The following is a 14,113-nucleotide window of genomic DNA, read 5'->3' on the forward strand; positions in this document are numbered from 1 at the left end:
CCCGGATCACGTCCAGGGCAGAGCAGACTAAGCCTGAGAGTGACACTGGATGGGTTAATTATCTTGGCTTGAATTCTTTTCCTGAGGGAAAACATTAGATAATGGTCTCCCCACAGTCCTCTAATAGAGCAGGGGAAAGTTATTTCATAACCTTGTCCTTCCAGAATGACTGGGAGATGCACACTTAGTTTGCCTGTTGTCTTCTAATTGCATGGCTAATTGACTCTCTTCCCCTATCCATTTCTCCAACCACCCATCCATCCATCAATTAAATGAATGTGCTGACTCAAATTGAGCAACAAATTGAGAAATACATGCTGTTATTTTGAACTTTCTACCTCAAAAAATCTTTAAAAAAAAGCATCACGGTTTCCACAAAAATATTAAGCAGCACAAATGTTCTGACACATTTTTAAGATAAAGAAAATTAGAATGATTTCTGAAGGATCATGTGACACTGAAGACTGGAGAATGATGCTGAAAATTCAGCTTTGATCATAGGAATAAATTACATTTTCAAATAAAATAAAAAGCAGTTATTATAAATTGTAGTAATATTTCATAATATTAATGTTTTTACCATATCTTTGATCAAATAAATGCAGCCTGTGGGAGACCTCTTTCAAAAATGTGTAAAAAAAAACGAAATAAAGTTAAAACAATTGTATATATTATTATTATTATAAGCATCCTTAAAACAGAATAAATTGTGTTTAATAGCAAATAGTGATTTGGATTTATCTTTTTTTTGCTGGAAAAAGGTACTGATGAACAAACATGTCAGTCTGTGTGTTCCAAGTAGTATGGAGATTATGCAATGAAAATATTCAAGTTTAAAATACTGGAATTCTGTGCTTTCACTTTGAGTGTTAAATGTATGGTCATTACTCACCTTCATAAATATAGACACTATCACCAAGCCATTCGGACTCTTAGCAGCTTCTGTGTAGTTTGTGTACAGTTCATGGTTGTAATGTATAAGCTGCACCTGTATAATAAAACAAGACAAAATGGGAAATTATAAGGTTTTGACTTTCATTGAAAGAAATGCCTCCCTACTTCTCTGCTTGCTCACTATGAAGGACAAATGTGTCCCAGCATCAATACATAGCAAGTCTTTGCTATTTTTCTCCCCAAAAAATAAATAAACAATTGTGTCCATGCCAACTTAGTGTCATCAGGTGTTTAGTCCAACTTTCTCATGGATTTTATGAAATATGAAAGCATAATTAGAAATAATTACTGATTGATAATACTTTGTATGGTAATTACTGAAAATCCAGTTTTCATAGTGCGGATTTAATCGTACAACCGATTTACACCTCCAATAAATATGTGACAGTTTGTTTGAGCTGAGAGTCCAAAAGTTTTTGACTACAGATGGCTCTGAATCACAATCACAGGTAAACAGCTGCTTCGGTCTTTGTTTGAACATGTCTGTCAAATTTAAATTCTAATTCATTGTGAAGCACGGCTAATCTTCCACCGGTGAATCGCTTGAACGCACACTGTCCCTGTGAAAGAGCTTTAAAACTTAGGGAGTTTAGATTGGTGAAGAGGACACATTTTCTTCTCCGTGAACACCACAGAAAGGTAGCAGAGCCAACAAATGTAGAGATTACCTTGAGCAGAGAACAATTATTGTAAAATAACGTTTTCTAATGGGAAAAAAAAGGGTCTCCAAGTTCTTATTTAACCACAGAACACTGTAAACAGTTTGAGGACCGTTTCTGGGAACAGCTTCGTACATCCTTTTTTAGTCAGAAGTGATCAATTCTTTACCAAGCCCTGTTTAGCCTGCTGTGTGTTTTTTAAAGAAATAAATTAAAAACTGTGGCTGATAGTAATTATGAAATATGCAAAAGGGGGAGCCAGGGAGTGACAGATCGTCTATAAACTTAATCAAGTGTGGAGGAACGCGATTACAGAATGAATGTTAATTTGATTAGATTTTTTAGGGGGGGGGGAGGGAAGCCAGTTTCTCCCTAAACTCTTTAACCAGAGAGAGTTTAAAGGCTAGTCTGAAGCGGTTGAACGCCAAACTTTTAAACACAGTCAGCTGACATTATAGCCTTTCTAAGAAGTCACATTATACGTGTGAAAAGCTGAGGTGCTCATCTCACTGCATCCCTTGGTTCTGTGAAATCTGCAGATGGCGGAGAGGTGTTGAACATTAGCAGGAAATGTTCATTGCGTCTTTGCACACAGACGGATCTGTCGGAGCGAGAGAGGAGAGGTGTCTCTGCTTCGATGGGAGACAGCTTATGCCTCTGGTGGGCCCCCTGACAAGCTCTTTATTGTCTGATAGCTGGCTTAGGCCTACCATGGGCGAAATATGAAGACAGCAAGTCGATAGCAAAAAGAGGGGTGGACAGCGCTAACAGGGCAAATGAAAAGCAGTCGTCTGGAACCGCCATCCAATAGTGGATGCGCTCAAAGCAAATAAACGGAAAGCCTGGGAGTAGGGAGAACAATCCTTATTTAACTACATTAAGATGTCCTGTGAAGGAGCATGTAGCCGCTGAAACCCGACCGACTGGAGCTCAGCTAACTTTACGGGTATCACTGCAGTGTTTTAGCATGGCTTTTAGTAGGATGGGACCGAGAGGGCTGTTATGCAATAAAGAGAAATTAGTTTTGGTGGAAGTTTGATGGTTTCCAATTTTTATGCGGCACTTTGCTATATTTAGGACATATGAAAATGGGATTTTAATGAGCAAATATACGGTGGCATCTAAGCACTGAACAGTGATAGTAATTTGTTATTTTGCTACCATTGATAATTAGAAATTAATGGAAGGGTGAGAATGGGATCTAAAACAGAAGTGTGGGCTATTAGACAGTTCTGCAAACCACCAAATATGGTGTTTATTTATTAGCTCAAAGAAACAGTCTATTTAATGTTTATGCATTACATTGTTCTGCTTGTATATCTGCATACTTTAAAAACATCCGAGACTTTAATCGAGAAAGAGCAGTATATCTGCATAGCTTTACATGCATGTCTTATTACATGTAGATTATGCCAGGATTCAGCCTAGAATATCATACTATGTGATAATAAAATGTATTACTGCATAATCTTATTTTATGCAATTGTGATGTATTTGGGAAATTCACCCAAAAATGTAAATGTTCTCATCATTTACTAACCTGAAAGTAAGTGGGGTCCAAAAACCATACTGGACTTCATTGGCTTCCATTGTATCGACACAAAAACACGAAGGCATTTTTCAAAATACCCACTTTTGTCTTTCATCTAGAAATGACGGCTAAAATGCTGAACACATGTATTCCCCCAGAATGATTACATGGTTTATTGAGAGTCACTGAAGCGGACACAGACAAATATTAAATCTTTGTGGAAAGCTTTCCAGTTGTTTGCATGCTACTAAGAGTATCTAAAATGCAGTACAAAACAAGTTGTTGTTTTTTTTTTTCCAAAGGGAAATAATGGAAGGAAACGACCTATGCAGGGTTTTTTTAGGTGAAGTTTCTGAGAAACACCTTGAATATTTTAACACTCATTTCATCACTGGTGTTTCATTTTCAGCTTGTGAGTAAGACTGGCCACATCGGATCTGGGAGAATGAGCCATGTATTAACTCAAAGGTGTTACAATGCATCTGCAGAGAAGCAACTTCCTTGTGGGTGCTGAGAGCATCAGTCAAACATAATCTTTTATTACTATAGAACAAATGAGAGAAGAGGAAGGCAGACGTGTTGAATGTTACAGAGACAGACATCCAAATAAAGCTTAAAATCTTGGCTGCATTTGAATGCAAAACAGTCACTGCTTGGGAATGTGTTTGTCATTTTAAGTTGTAAGATTCTTCCTCTCCATTCTCTCTTCAAGAACAGGCACGGGCTCATTTGGTTTAATTTACAATCTCAGACAGGTTTTTTTTAAACCGCTATTCCTGAGCACGAAGAAGAGTGTTCCCAAAGGCTTCTTTCATAAACATGTCATTTTCTTGAGAATTTTTAGTCACCTGGTATTTTTGTACACAACAACAACAAACCTAGCTGCACATTGAGAATGCTTGTTAAATTTCATTTCAATTTGAATTGTGGCAAAAAACAGGGTCAGTGTACCTTCTGGTGCATTTGATTTTCTACTTAAAAAGAAATAAGAGAAATGAGAGTTTTTTTCCTCGTTTTGTTTAAGAAACAGAAAAAATAGACTTTTGATTAATGGGAAAACATTTTTTATACAACTTTATACTCGCGTAGTCCGTTTACTTTGTAATAACGATTATAGAAGTGAATAAAGACCCAACGTTACCCAGCTTTGCATGAACCGTGTTCCTCCTTGATATTGTTAGTCCCAGCCTCCGTCTCGATTAGTAGGATATGCGGTGATTAATTTTTTGACTGTGACCGTTATGCTTTTGCCTCTATTTGGATGTCTTGTTGTTGCTTGCGTTTCACCCGTATGTCTTGAATATAGCCTTCGAACGCACACTGCAGCTTTTGCTTCTATCGGACACTTTATTTGCAGCTTTATAAAAGTTTGATAAAATTTCAGCAGGAAGAGCTGTCACAGCATAAGCCATGTTGATACCAAACCAGAGCCCAGATGAAGTTGACGGACGTAGCAACAGTAACTAAGGGGGGCGGGGCTTAGCCAAAGGTGAATTGGGCAGTGTTTTGGAATTATGAACTGAAGCGAGATCATAATAATGCCTTTACTATCGCTATTCCAGATCATTTAAAGTTCTGCATTGATTCAGTCGTCCACGTAGGATATAGTTTGGGAAAAGGCCATCTAGTAAAATGTGTATAGGTTTATGTAAAAATCACACTTTAACTAATGCAAGTAATGACTGTCTGACAACCGGAGCACAACAGAGATATTAAAATACTCTTCTGAGTACTGTAGGCCTTGTTTTATTATAATGGATATTTAAAAAAAGAATGTGCTTGTGCATGGCACAAACTTACACACAAAACGTTTTTATTTTCTCTGCCAACTAAACTTCCAAAGCTACAGAACCGTTGTGCATTCACTACACAACTACGCACTGTCTAGTTCGTCCTGCGGCTTTGCCACACAGATTTTGAGTTGTTCTGCTAAATAAAACGGGCGGTGTGTCAAAGAAGTAGACTAATGAGAATGTGGGATCAGATGCGAGGTAAATTCGTATTTCTGAAATAATTACAGCAGAAATTAATGTAGATTTGGCTACTGTTGTCTATCATTAGAAGTAATGGTTTGGACACACAAGTGAAAGACAGAGCTGGCCTTGGTGCTCGGGTCACGCTTCACTTTGCTCTGATTGACTGTTGACACTTTGTTTTATTATTGTTGGATTATCAGCTAGCTACCGCGGAGGGGAGGGAAAGAAATTATAATCATTAATTACTGAGGATTTGCCTGTCAAGCTCACTCTTAGTTTGTTGCCACACAAATCGTTGGTCTTATTACCCTCAAAGGGAAATGTCAGGACTTCACTGACTGGTGACTTTATCAAATGATGGAGGCCGCAGTGCAGTGCATGTTAAATATACACAGCGAGCGTAATTGAGATGCTTTTTTCCGTTGTTATGGCTCTGTTAGTGGGAGACTACTAGTATTGGAGAATGAGAACAGTGCGTCACCAGCAATACAGTTAGGACTAATTCTGTCAAAAGTATTGATGTGTTTTTCAGTATGTTAAGATATATTGTTCAGCAGGGTGCAAACATTACTGTATCATAATGTGATGCAAACCATGTTAAACATTTCATGAAATGCGTGCTCTGAGGCACTCTGTAACTATTTGTCGATGCATAAAAACCTACGCCATAGAGTTTTGCTTTCAGCGTACACCCGCTGTTGACCTAAGAGGCCTGCTGTCTTTACACGTTGCTCTTAGATTGTGACCTTAAAAGATCAATCGACTGCCAAATACTAGCAGCTACTGGCGTTTTACAGATGATCTGTATCCCACTCATGACGTAAGACACAGGATTCAGAAGCTTACCTCCCCAGAGAAAGCCTGGCCGTTGAGGAGATGCTCAGAGCCCTGTCCGTCCTCACTGCCAAAGTGCAACCTGATCTCCTCCAGACGATGGCTGTACGTCATTGGTCCACCCGAGATGTTCACCAGGTGCTCTTTGTCCAATCTGAGAGATACATGGCGACCAGTGTTGTACATCGTCCCTCCCACCTTTAGAGAAAAAAACCCAGATATGGTTTAAAAAAATATCGCCAAAGAATTAAACCAAGACCTACTTATCAAATAAATGAAAAGAAAAGACAAATGGCATGTCCAGATTTTTTACTGAGGCTACACGTGGGGCACAGACTCATTCAAGGGTGGCTTCTCTGATTTATAATGCGCTGGTCTTAGAAAAGGTTATGTGCTAAATGAGCTAGAAAGGGTGCCAAGTTAAAGCCAGATGGCAACCAGCTGCACATTAACTGCTATTTGTTGGCTTTAGAAAAAATAACAACATGCTTTCCACTCTAATTAAACCAAAAAGACTGTATCTGGTTTAGGCCTGAAGACACAGCCTCTGATTTGGGAGATGGGATAATTTGGGGAGAACCTGAGTTTGCTAATCAAATTTTAGGGGTGGCTAGAGCCATACCAGAACACCCATGTGGACACGTTACTAAGATATTTCTGATACATACCCCGGGTGTTGATTTTTATTACAACGTTTTAAACTTTTTATACAGATTGTATTGCCCTTGTCCTAGACCCAGACATTCAATCTTAAAATATGAAAATACATAATAAAAACACAAATTATTACGCATTTTAAACTATCATGAAATAGTTTCAATATTTATGAACAATAAAATATCAAAATAAAAAAATCCCTCAATTTCCACCACAACCAACAATTTTGCCCATAAATCTTTCCCGCAAAGTGTGTTTACCCTTTTATGAAGCTAAATCATACTAATATTTTGTGTCACTTACAATCAAGCTGTAGTAACAATGTGAAAATATTTAGTTGTGTATTTAAGATGCATCAAATGTTAAAATGAAACATTTATAAAAACAATACAAATTGTAGTGTGCAAGACAAAGGAGTCTTCTATTTAATTCTGCAAAGATATTTAAAATGTAATTTCCATTACTTCATTTCCACTCCAGAATGCTAATGAAAGCATGATAAGTGTTTTAAGAGAAAAGTCTACAGGGCCAATAGCTGAAGAAACGCCTCTACATCGAATCGTTTTTACTGAAAAACAGATAATGGTCTGTAATTAAATTATATTCTCATTCTCGATGATACTGTAACATGTAAAAACTCAAGTGGAAGGAAAGAAGCTGGTGTGACGGATGGAAGAATGAAAACAAAAGAAGTGTGTCCTTAGAGCCGAAGAGAGTGAGAATCTTCTTGGAATCGATTAGATCTGAGGCTTTAAGAAGAGAGCATGGAGATACAACAACCACGAACCGCAATCCTTATCAGCGTATCTGCTTATTTATTTATATTCAGGAGTTGTTCCAAAGTGAGCCATTGAAATTCCAAACACAATGCAAGAAAGGCTTCCATGGCTCTTATCTTCCCTTTTCTTTCTTTCTTTCTTTCTTTCTTTCTTTCTTTCTTTCTTTCTTTCTTTCTTTCTTTCTTTCTTTCTTTCTTTCTTTCTTTCTTTCTTTCTTTCTTTCTTTCTTTCTTTCTTTCACAACTTTGCCTTCAAAATTATTTTCCCTCGCCAAATTCCCAAAGAATGAGGCCTGCCCACACATCGTAAATATTTTATAGAACCTCTGAAAAATCAATGATTTGTGTAGGGTAGAAAGAAGAGTGGAGGAAGAGAGAAATGAGGGGAGGGGAGGGGAGGGGGAATGGGAGGAGCAAAGACCATCCTTGAGAAAAAGGTGAGTAAAGACAGTATAGCCGCACTCAAAGGATCTGCACAGTTACCTCTGGGTGCTGTACTCGTCTGAGAAAAGGGCAAGACATTTGAAAAACCCTGAAGAGGTCATTTCTCAATGATTATTCATGAGCAAGAGATGGCAAAGAGAGAAAAAAAAATTGTGCAGCTTCACTGAAGAAAATCCCTGCCTGTCGTACATGGCGACCTGAGATGTTTCTGCTACTATCCGACAACAGCGCCGAATGGACCTCAGTTAGATTAAAAATTGGCCATTTGTCCATTATTGATGGCCAGTCTATGCTGACCATCTTTGTAACAGTGTATGGATGTTTTATTTAAGAGATGTATGTGGGGGTTTATTTACTTCTTGCAATGTATCCAAATGATTTCAAATATCAAGTGGAAAAACACTACACAGCTCCCATAGCAAGTCCAGTACAGATGTTACCGGAGGGTATAAAGATCCTCACATGGAGCACGTACTCGACTTTCTCGACTTCATGCACTGCGATTCTCATAAACATTAGTCTGTGTATTGTTTCATCACGGCATTTTAATTTTCCCAAATGCATTGAGCTGTTTCACCTCATCATTTGTATTAATGTATTCAAAATCATGCTAGTAAATGCTCTGCTGCACTTTAATTTGTTGATCCGACAATTCTAGGAATGACATCGCATTGCTCTGACAACAACTGCAAAACACCACAGCATTTTGAATTAAACTTCAGTTGATGTGGCATTATACCTGACATCTGTAGAAGTACCAACACAGGAATTAATGACATATCAAAATAGAAAACAGTACCTGTGTAATATTTTCATTTTACGTTTATTGGTGTTTTTGATCAAATAAATCCAGTATTGCCGAGCACAAGAGACTTCTTTTAAAATCTTACCAGTCTATGTGCACATGTATGTAAATATCAAATTACACAATAACGGCTCTAAAGCTTTCCTTCTGGACTGCTCTGCTCAGCAATACTATTCCAGGATGCTTATGTAAAGATCACATAAGCATGGGTTGAATCTATGAAACATCGTTTCCAATAGCTTAAAGCCAAAAGGCCAGTTTTTAGATGGTGTTAATACTCTCTGGTCAGGTAATCATGATTGCATGCTTTGAAATTAATATCATGAACACTATTATAATGCGCCAGTGAGACGGCAATGAAATAAAGAAATTAGAGAAGCACATGCTCTGTTAAGGGGATTGGCATTATGAGATTCTGCAAGGATTTGAAAGGCTGATATCAGGATGAAAAGGATGTAAACCAATTTATTTCACAGTCTCCAATGTACTGTACTTTTCGGTCAGTATAAGTGATCCTCATTGAACATTATACATCACTCAGTTCACTCAGGAGAAAACTGGCTTTCAGCAACACTGTAGAAATTACAGCATTAAAGGGAAGATGTTTTAGCTATATTTCAATGACTATAAGTCTGGTTAAAATACTGTAGTTATTAAAGCATCTTATTTTTAATAAACAGTGAATTTTAACAACATTTTTATCCGTTTTAATTTAATAGTTTTATACAAAGGTAATAGAGGTATACTATACGTATATATGTTTGGAATAAAAATTCATTAATCAATGATTTATTTATTTTCATTTGTTCTGATGCCAGTGTTATGCCAGTCATAAACTTCCATAGTCACAAATGAAATCCTTTATCCAATTATTAGATGAACTCAAAATCCAACCAACCTCTTGAAGGCCATTAATCACAGTATGAACCAAACAACAAGCTAACCACAACCTACTCCGTTTCAAATAGTCACTACAGTAACAAAGTTGCACTGAAAGTTAGCTACACAAGTTAATAATTATAAAATAGCTAACTATTTTACACTAACGTTTCTGAATGATGAAATAAACACACATTCAATAAAATGAATTGGATTTCTAAATTCTAGAAAGGTTAAAACAACACACATACTGTCAATAAGTGAGAGAGAAACATTCCAGGTTTTTTTTCTCTTTATGTCGGCCCTTTATTTTGAACTTGTTGTTTTTAGCCCAGGGCTGTGTCCAAAACCTAAGCCAGCTACTTTTCTGCCCAGTCAGTCAATGCCTAACCAGACAGCTTCCAGACAAGCTTTCCGAGGCACGATAACATCATGTCTAATGATCTAGAACAATTTCAAGTGAGTGTTAATTACCAAGTGGATATTTAGTGGCTACAATGCTCCACTCCAGAAGTGGAGTCATAAGTGGATTTTTTTCTCTGTTGACATTTCTAAATACATTTTCTCCTTTCTTCAGACACTGTTTTAATCCATTCCACCAATCAAGCATGCACAGGATTGTGGGATATCACAGGCAGCAGACATTACATTCAAAACAGACCAGACGACAAGCACTGAATTCAGACAAGTCTTGTTGCCTTCCTACCGCAAGATACGCCAATGTCATGTGTAACGTTCACTGATCATTTGTTTAATCCGCTCTTGTGTATTTATACCCTCTCCGGTTTCTCTCGTCTAGCATTGCTTCACAATGTGTTCTGAGAGTTTTGGTGCCATTAGTCTTGCTTTGAACTCTTGTCTGATTGTGTATCTTAGTATTATCTTGTGTTGGATCTAAATTTAGTTCTGCACTCGGGTCCTTCCTCACAAGGTCACTCCCTGCTCTGGATTGTTGTAAACTCCCAGCAGCTCTTGTGGTTTCAGTAGTAATGAGCACATTTTAATGCTGTTTCTGGCACCCTGTGAAGAAAATCAGGCTAAGAGCATAATGCGTTTATTTAATGACAAGATTTTTTTCCCTTCATTAAGGTGAAAGACGCTATGCTGATAAAAAGAGGAAAACATTTGTACATACTTGAAAATGAAAAATAAGTTCATTGCCAACTTCATCTCAACAGAACCTTTTAGTCAAATCAGTGACAAGATGCTGTTTAGTGACACCTCACTTTTGAAAAAAGAGAGAGAAAAAAGAGCAAAGATTGAGGCAATAAAAGTTACACTGCGCCAGCCAAAAATCAACGATCATAAATATTTACAAAATAAGGGGCCTTTCTCAGTCTACTCTTTAGTTTAATAGTGAACTTGTCCATTTTTAGGTATAGTGAACTGTCCCATTGGCAAAATCATTCCAGTGCACTGAAATGTTCACTCCATGCAATGTTCCCAGAATGTCATAATTAAAAATAATAAATAACTTGCCAGAGATGTCATCATGATTTCTGAAGACTTTCAAATAATAAGAGTGCAAGTGTAACTGTAAAGTCATTTTTTCGGTCTGATTTTATTTTGTTGTCACTAGTGTGCATGGTTACATCAGTTGTTATAACAAGATTAAAAAGACCCTCGTCGTCATTTTTATTTGTTTATTTATACATGTCTTACAGCTTATATATATATAGAAAAAGAAAGCTATGCATGTAAGAAAGAAAAAATTAGGACAAGCACATATTGCATAACGGTGCTGTACTTTTTTGTTAAAATGAAAACAAATACTAGCTATGTTTTAATGTATAACAGCCAAATTGCAATTATTATTGTCCCAGTGTTTAATGGATCAAGACCCTTGATAGTCTCCAAATTTATGTTCACTGTATACTGATTGACGTCATATAGGGAACTAGAGAGCGGAATGAGACAGTCAAAGATATCTGCATTGCTGTCTGCTGAATGTGCCCTCCCTCAGTATAATACACACTTCCACACACATCCAGACAGTAATACCGGGTCTTTCCGATGTCCTGCCTCAATTATTTCCACCTCAGAGATCTCTGCATTCAAATCTGAGCGAGCTAAAAGGAGTTTACAGTTTTCACCCATGCATCCCTACACATTAATGCAAATTGACCTCTGAGACTCGGTTAAATTTAGAATTGATCCAGTTTCTCAAAATGGTCAGTAATGCCACTGCTCCTAGTTTTAATTGCCAACACGTTGCTAAACGATGGATTACACAGAAGACCCAGCATGCAACCCCATCGCATGTTTTAAAAAAATCTGAAATAATCCAGCTAGCACAATTAAATGTGCCTTAAAAGGATCTGCACTGATTCACCATACACATCTATCCCCCTTTTAAACAAGTTTCCTTACTTGTCCCTAGCATTTCAAGTCAAGCGTATCTGCTCGCCCATTTACTCACTCGATTGTTCTCTTTTATGCTGTTTGTATTAATTCACCATCAGTTTGCTTGTATGCTGACTACCAGAAATAGTCACTGTTTCCTGCAACTTGTTTCGGTCCCACTAGAAAGCAATTTTTTAAATAAAATTTGAAGTCCAGAGGGGGTGGGTGTCTGAATTCTTCTGAACACCACCAAATCAAACTACATTTTCAGACCAGTAAAAAAAGTGTGTGTAACAGAACATACACTACTTCACACAGAACAAACAACTTAAACAGTGTAGTCCGATTCGCAAATAAATGGCTTGTATTAACTTTTTTAGTGAATCAAAACGTACAGTGCAAGCAATGGCTGTGGCGAAATCGCCCCCTATATCCAATTCACTATTCCCTACATTACTCCACTTACATAGTCCACTTTGAAGGAGTGAATGGACACTGAGTGTGCCGAAAGGGCTGCCGCTTTTGCATAATTTGAGCTTGCAGTTTAATAATCACTTAAAACTTTGCAAATTGTCAGCCCCAGTAGTAGGCTAATGAAAATATTTTTCTTGAACTCTTGTATTCATACCAGTATAATATTATGTTGTAGCCACATTGGGACTAGTGGTTTGGAAAATGGATGGATGGATGGATGGATGATTCAGCTGTGTGCGCCATCTTCTGGCTAAATGCGGAAATCCATTTGGCGCGACCCTCACAGTGCAGTGAGTGCACTCAATAACATATACTATGGTTTCTGACAACACTACAAATGGCTGTGCCCTCAAATAATTAGGGGTTATTAATTCGGACACAGCTAATGTAGCTCAATTCCTGAAATACATCGAAATGATTTTTTTTTACCGAAACACTAAAAGCAAAATGAACGTTTTCTAAAGTTCTAAACTAAAGTTTCAGTAATAGGGTGAACAAACTTGATATGCTGTTCAAGGTGTTGTGTTCACAGGTTATAAACCAGTCAAAGTAAAGTTATTCAGCAACAAGCCACCTTCAGCCAAACAAATTTCCCATATTGCAGTCAAAAGAAGCGCTAACTGTTTCGTTGTTGTCTGAATATTTTCAGTTGCTGACTTTTTGGTGCATTATTAGTCTCAAACAGGATGTATAATGTACAGCATTAGCAGATAAAGAATTTAAAATGAATTGCAATGAATCAAATATCTACATTTACCTATGTGTTGAGTAAGATATTAGTACAAACAAAACCTTAAAAATGTATGTAAATCATTAAAATTCAACTTTGACGGTGCAGCTTGCTAGGCTACTAAATGACTCATGGAGTAGTTAAATGGCAGTCATGCTGTCTTTTTGAACATAGTTACAAGTCCATATTGGCTGTAGGATTGTCTCTCAGTAAGGCTGCTTTTGTTCACTATTTTACATTTATCAAAGTGGGTAAAAGCACACGCAAAAATATCCCTTCTGCTTTTGCCTCTGCAATGACTTCTTTTGTTCCAGAGCCGGTTCAAAGAGTTGAATAATGAGACCCTTCAGAGGAGGAACAGGAGGGAGGGAAACCGACAAATAAGGGACATGAAGGTCTAGTGGCTGATCAGAAGATGCTGATTCAATAAATAACTCAAAGCCAGGTGTTCCAGATTCAAGGTTCGGTTTGCTGACTATTATCATGCCAATACGAGTTGCTATAGAAATACACCGGGAAGAAAAGGCACATGCACAAACAGTACATCTGTGCACTGTGTATATATCTGCAGCCGGAGTAAATTTATCATGCATTAATGTGTTCATGGGGAGGATGTGGTGCAGAGGCGGGAGTTGCAATTAGGCATCTATATATTGTGGCATTTCCCTGAAGATGACATCTTAAGCTCTTTGATGTCAAATTTATTTTGATTATAATATCAACCTAGATCTAGACATCTATATTAGGCTCAAATAGAGAAGTAAAAGCCTTCAAAGTTGGTGTTACAACCCCAAAAGGGCAGTTACAATGAAAACAATCAAGTGTACAAGAAACTATGCAGGAAAATCACTGCAGGCTTGTATACCAAGGGAGGTAGATGGAGGCGTTGTGTGAACTGACCAAGGTCTGGTCCTTTTTAGTGAGGATATGGAACCCTATATGACAAAGAGAAGCTTCTCTCACTTCAAACTGAGTATTTTCTGGAGTTTTGACAATCAGAGCCAGAGCAGACTGGAGATGAGAGGGAATATGTGACCCTGGACCACAAA

The 14,113-nt window shown here is 37.5% G+C and overlaps 1 protein-coding gene across 2 annotated transcripts in view; it reads right to left on the reverse strand.

The window, feature by feature from the left end:
* Positions 1 to 14,113, reverse strand: part of ca10a (carbonic anhydrase Xa) — a 162,437-nt gene that overhangs the window by 13,701 nt on the left and 134,623 nt on the right. For both annotated transcript variants that reach the window (XM_079595725.1, XM_079595724.1), the window contains 2 exons: positions 5,967 to 6,152; positions 893 to 988 (listed from right to left, as the gene is read on the reverse strand). In XM_079595725.1, the coding sequence (XP_079451851.1) occupies positions 893 to 988; positions 5,967 to 6,152 (282 nt within the window). The remainder of the gene's footprint in view (positions 1 to 892; positions 989 to 5,966; positions 6,153 to 14,113) is intronic.

Source organism: Phoxinus phoxinus, assembly GCF_949152265.1.
Source record: "Phoxinus phoxinus genome assembly, chromosome: 21".
Taxonomy (NCBI): Eukaryota; Metazoa; Chordata; class Actinopteri; order Cypriniformes; family Leuciscidae; genus Phoxinus; species Phoxinus phoxinus.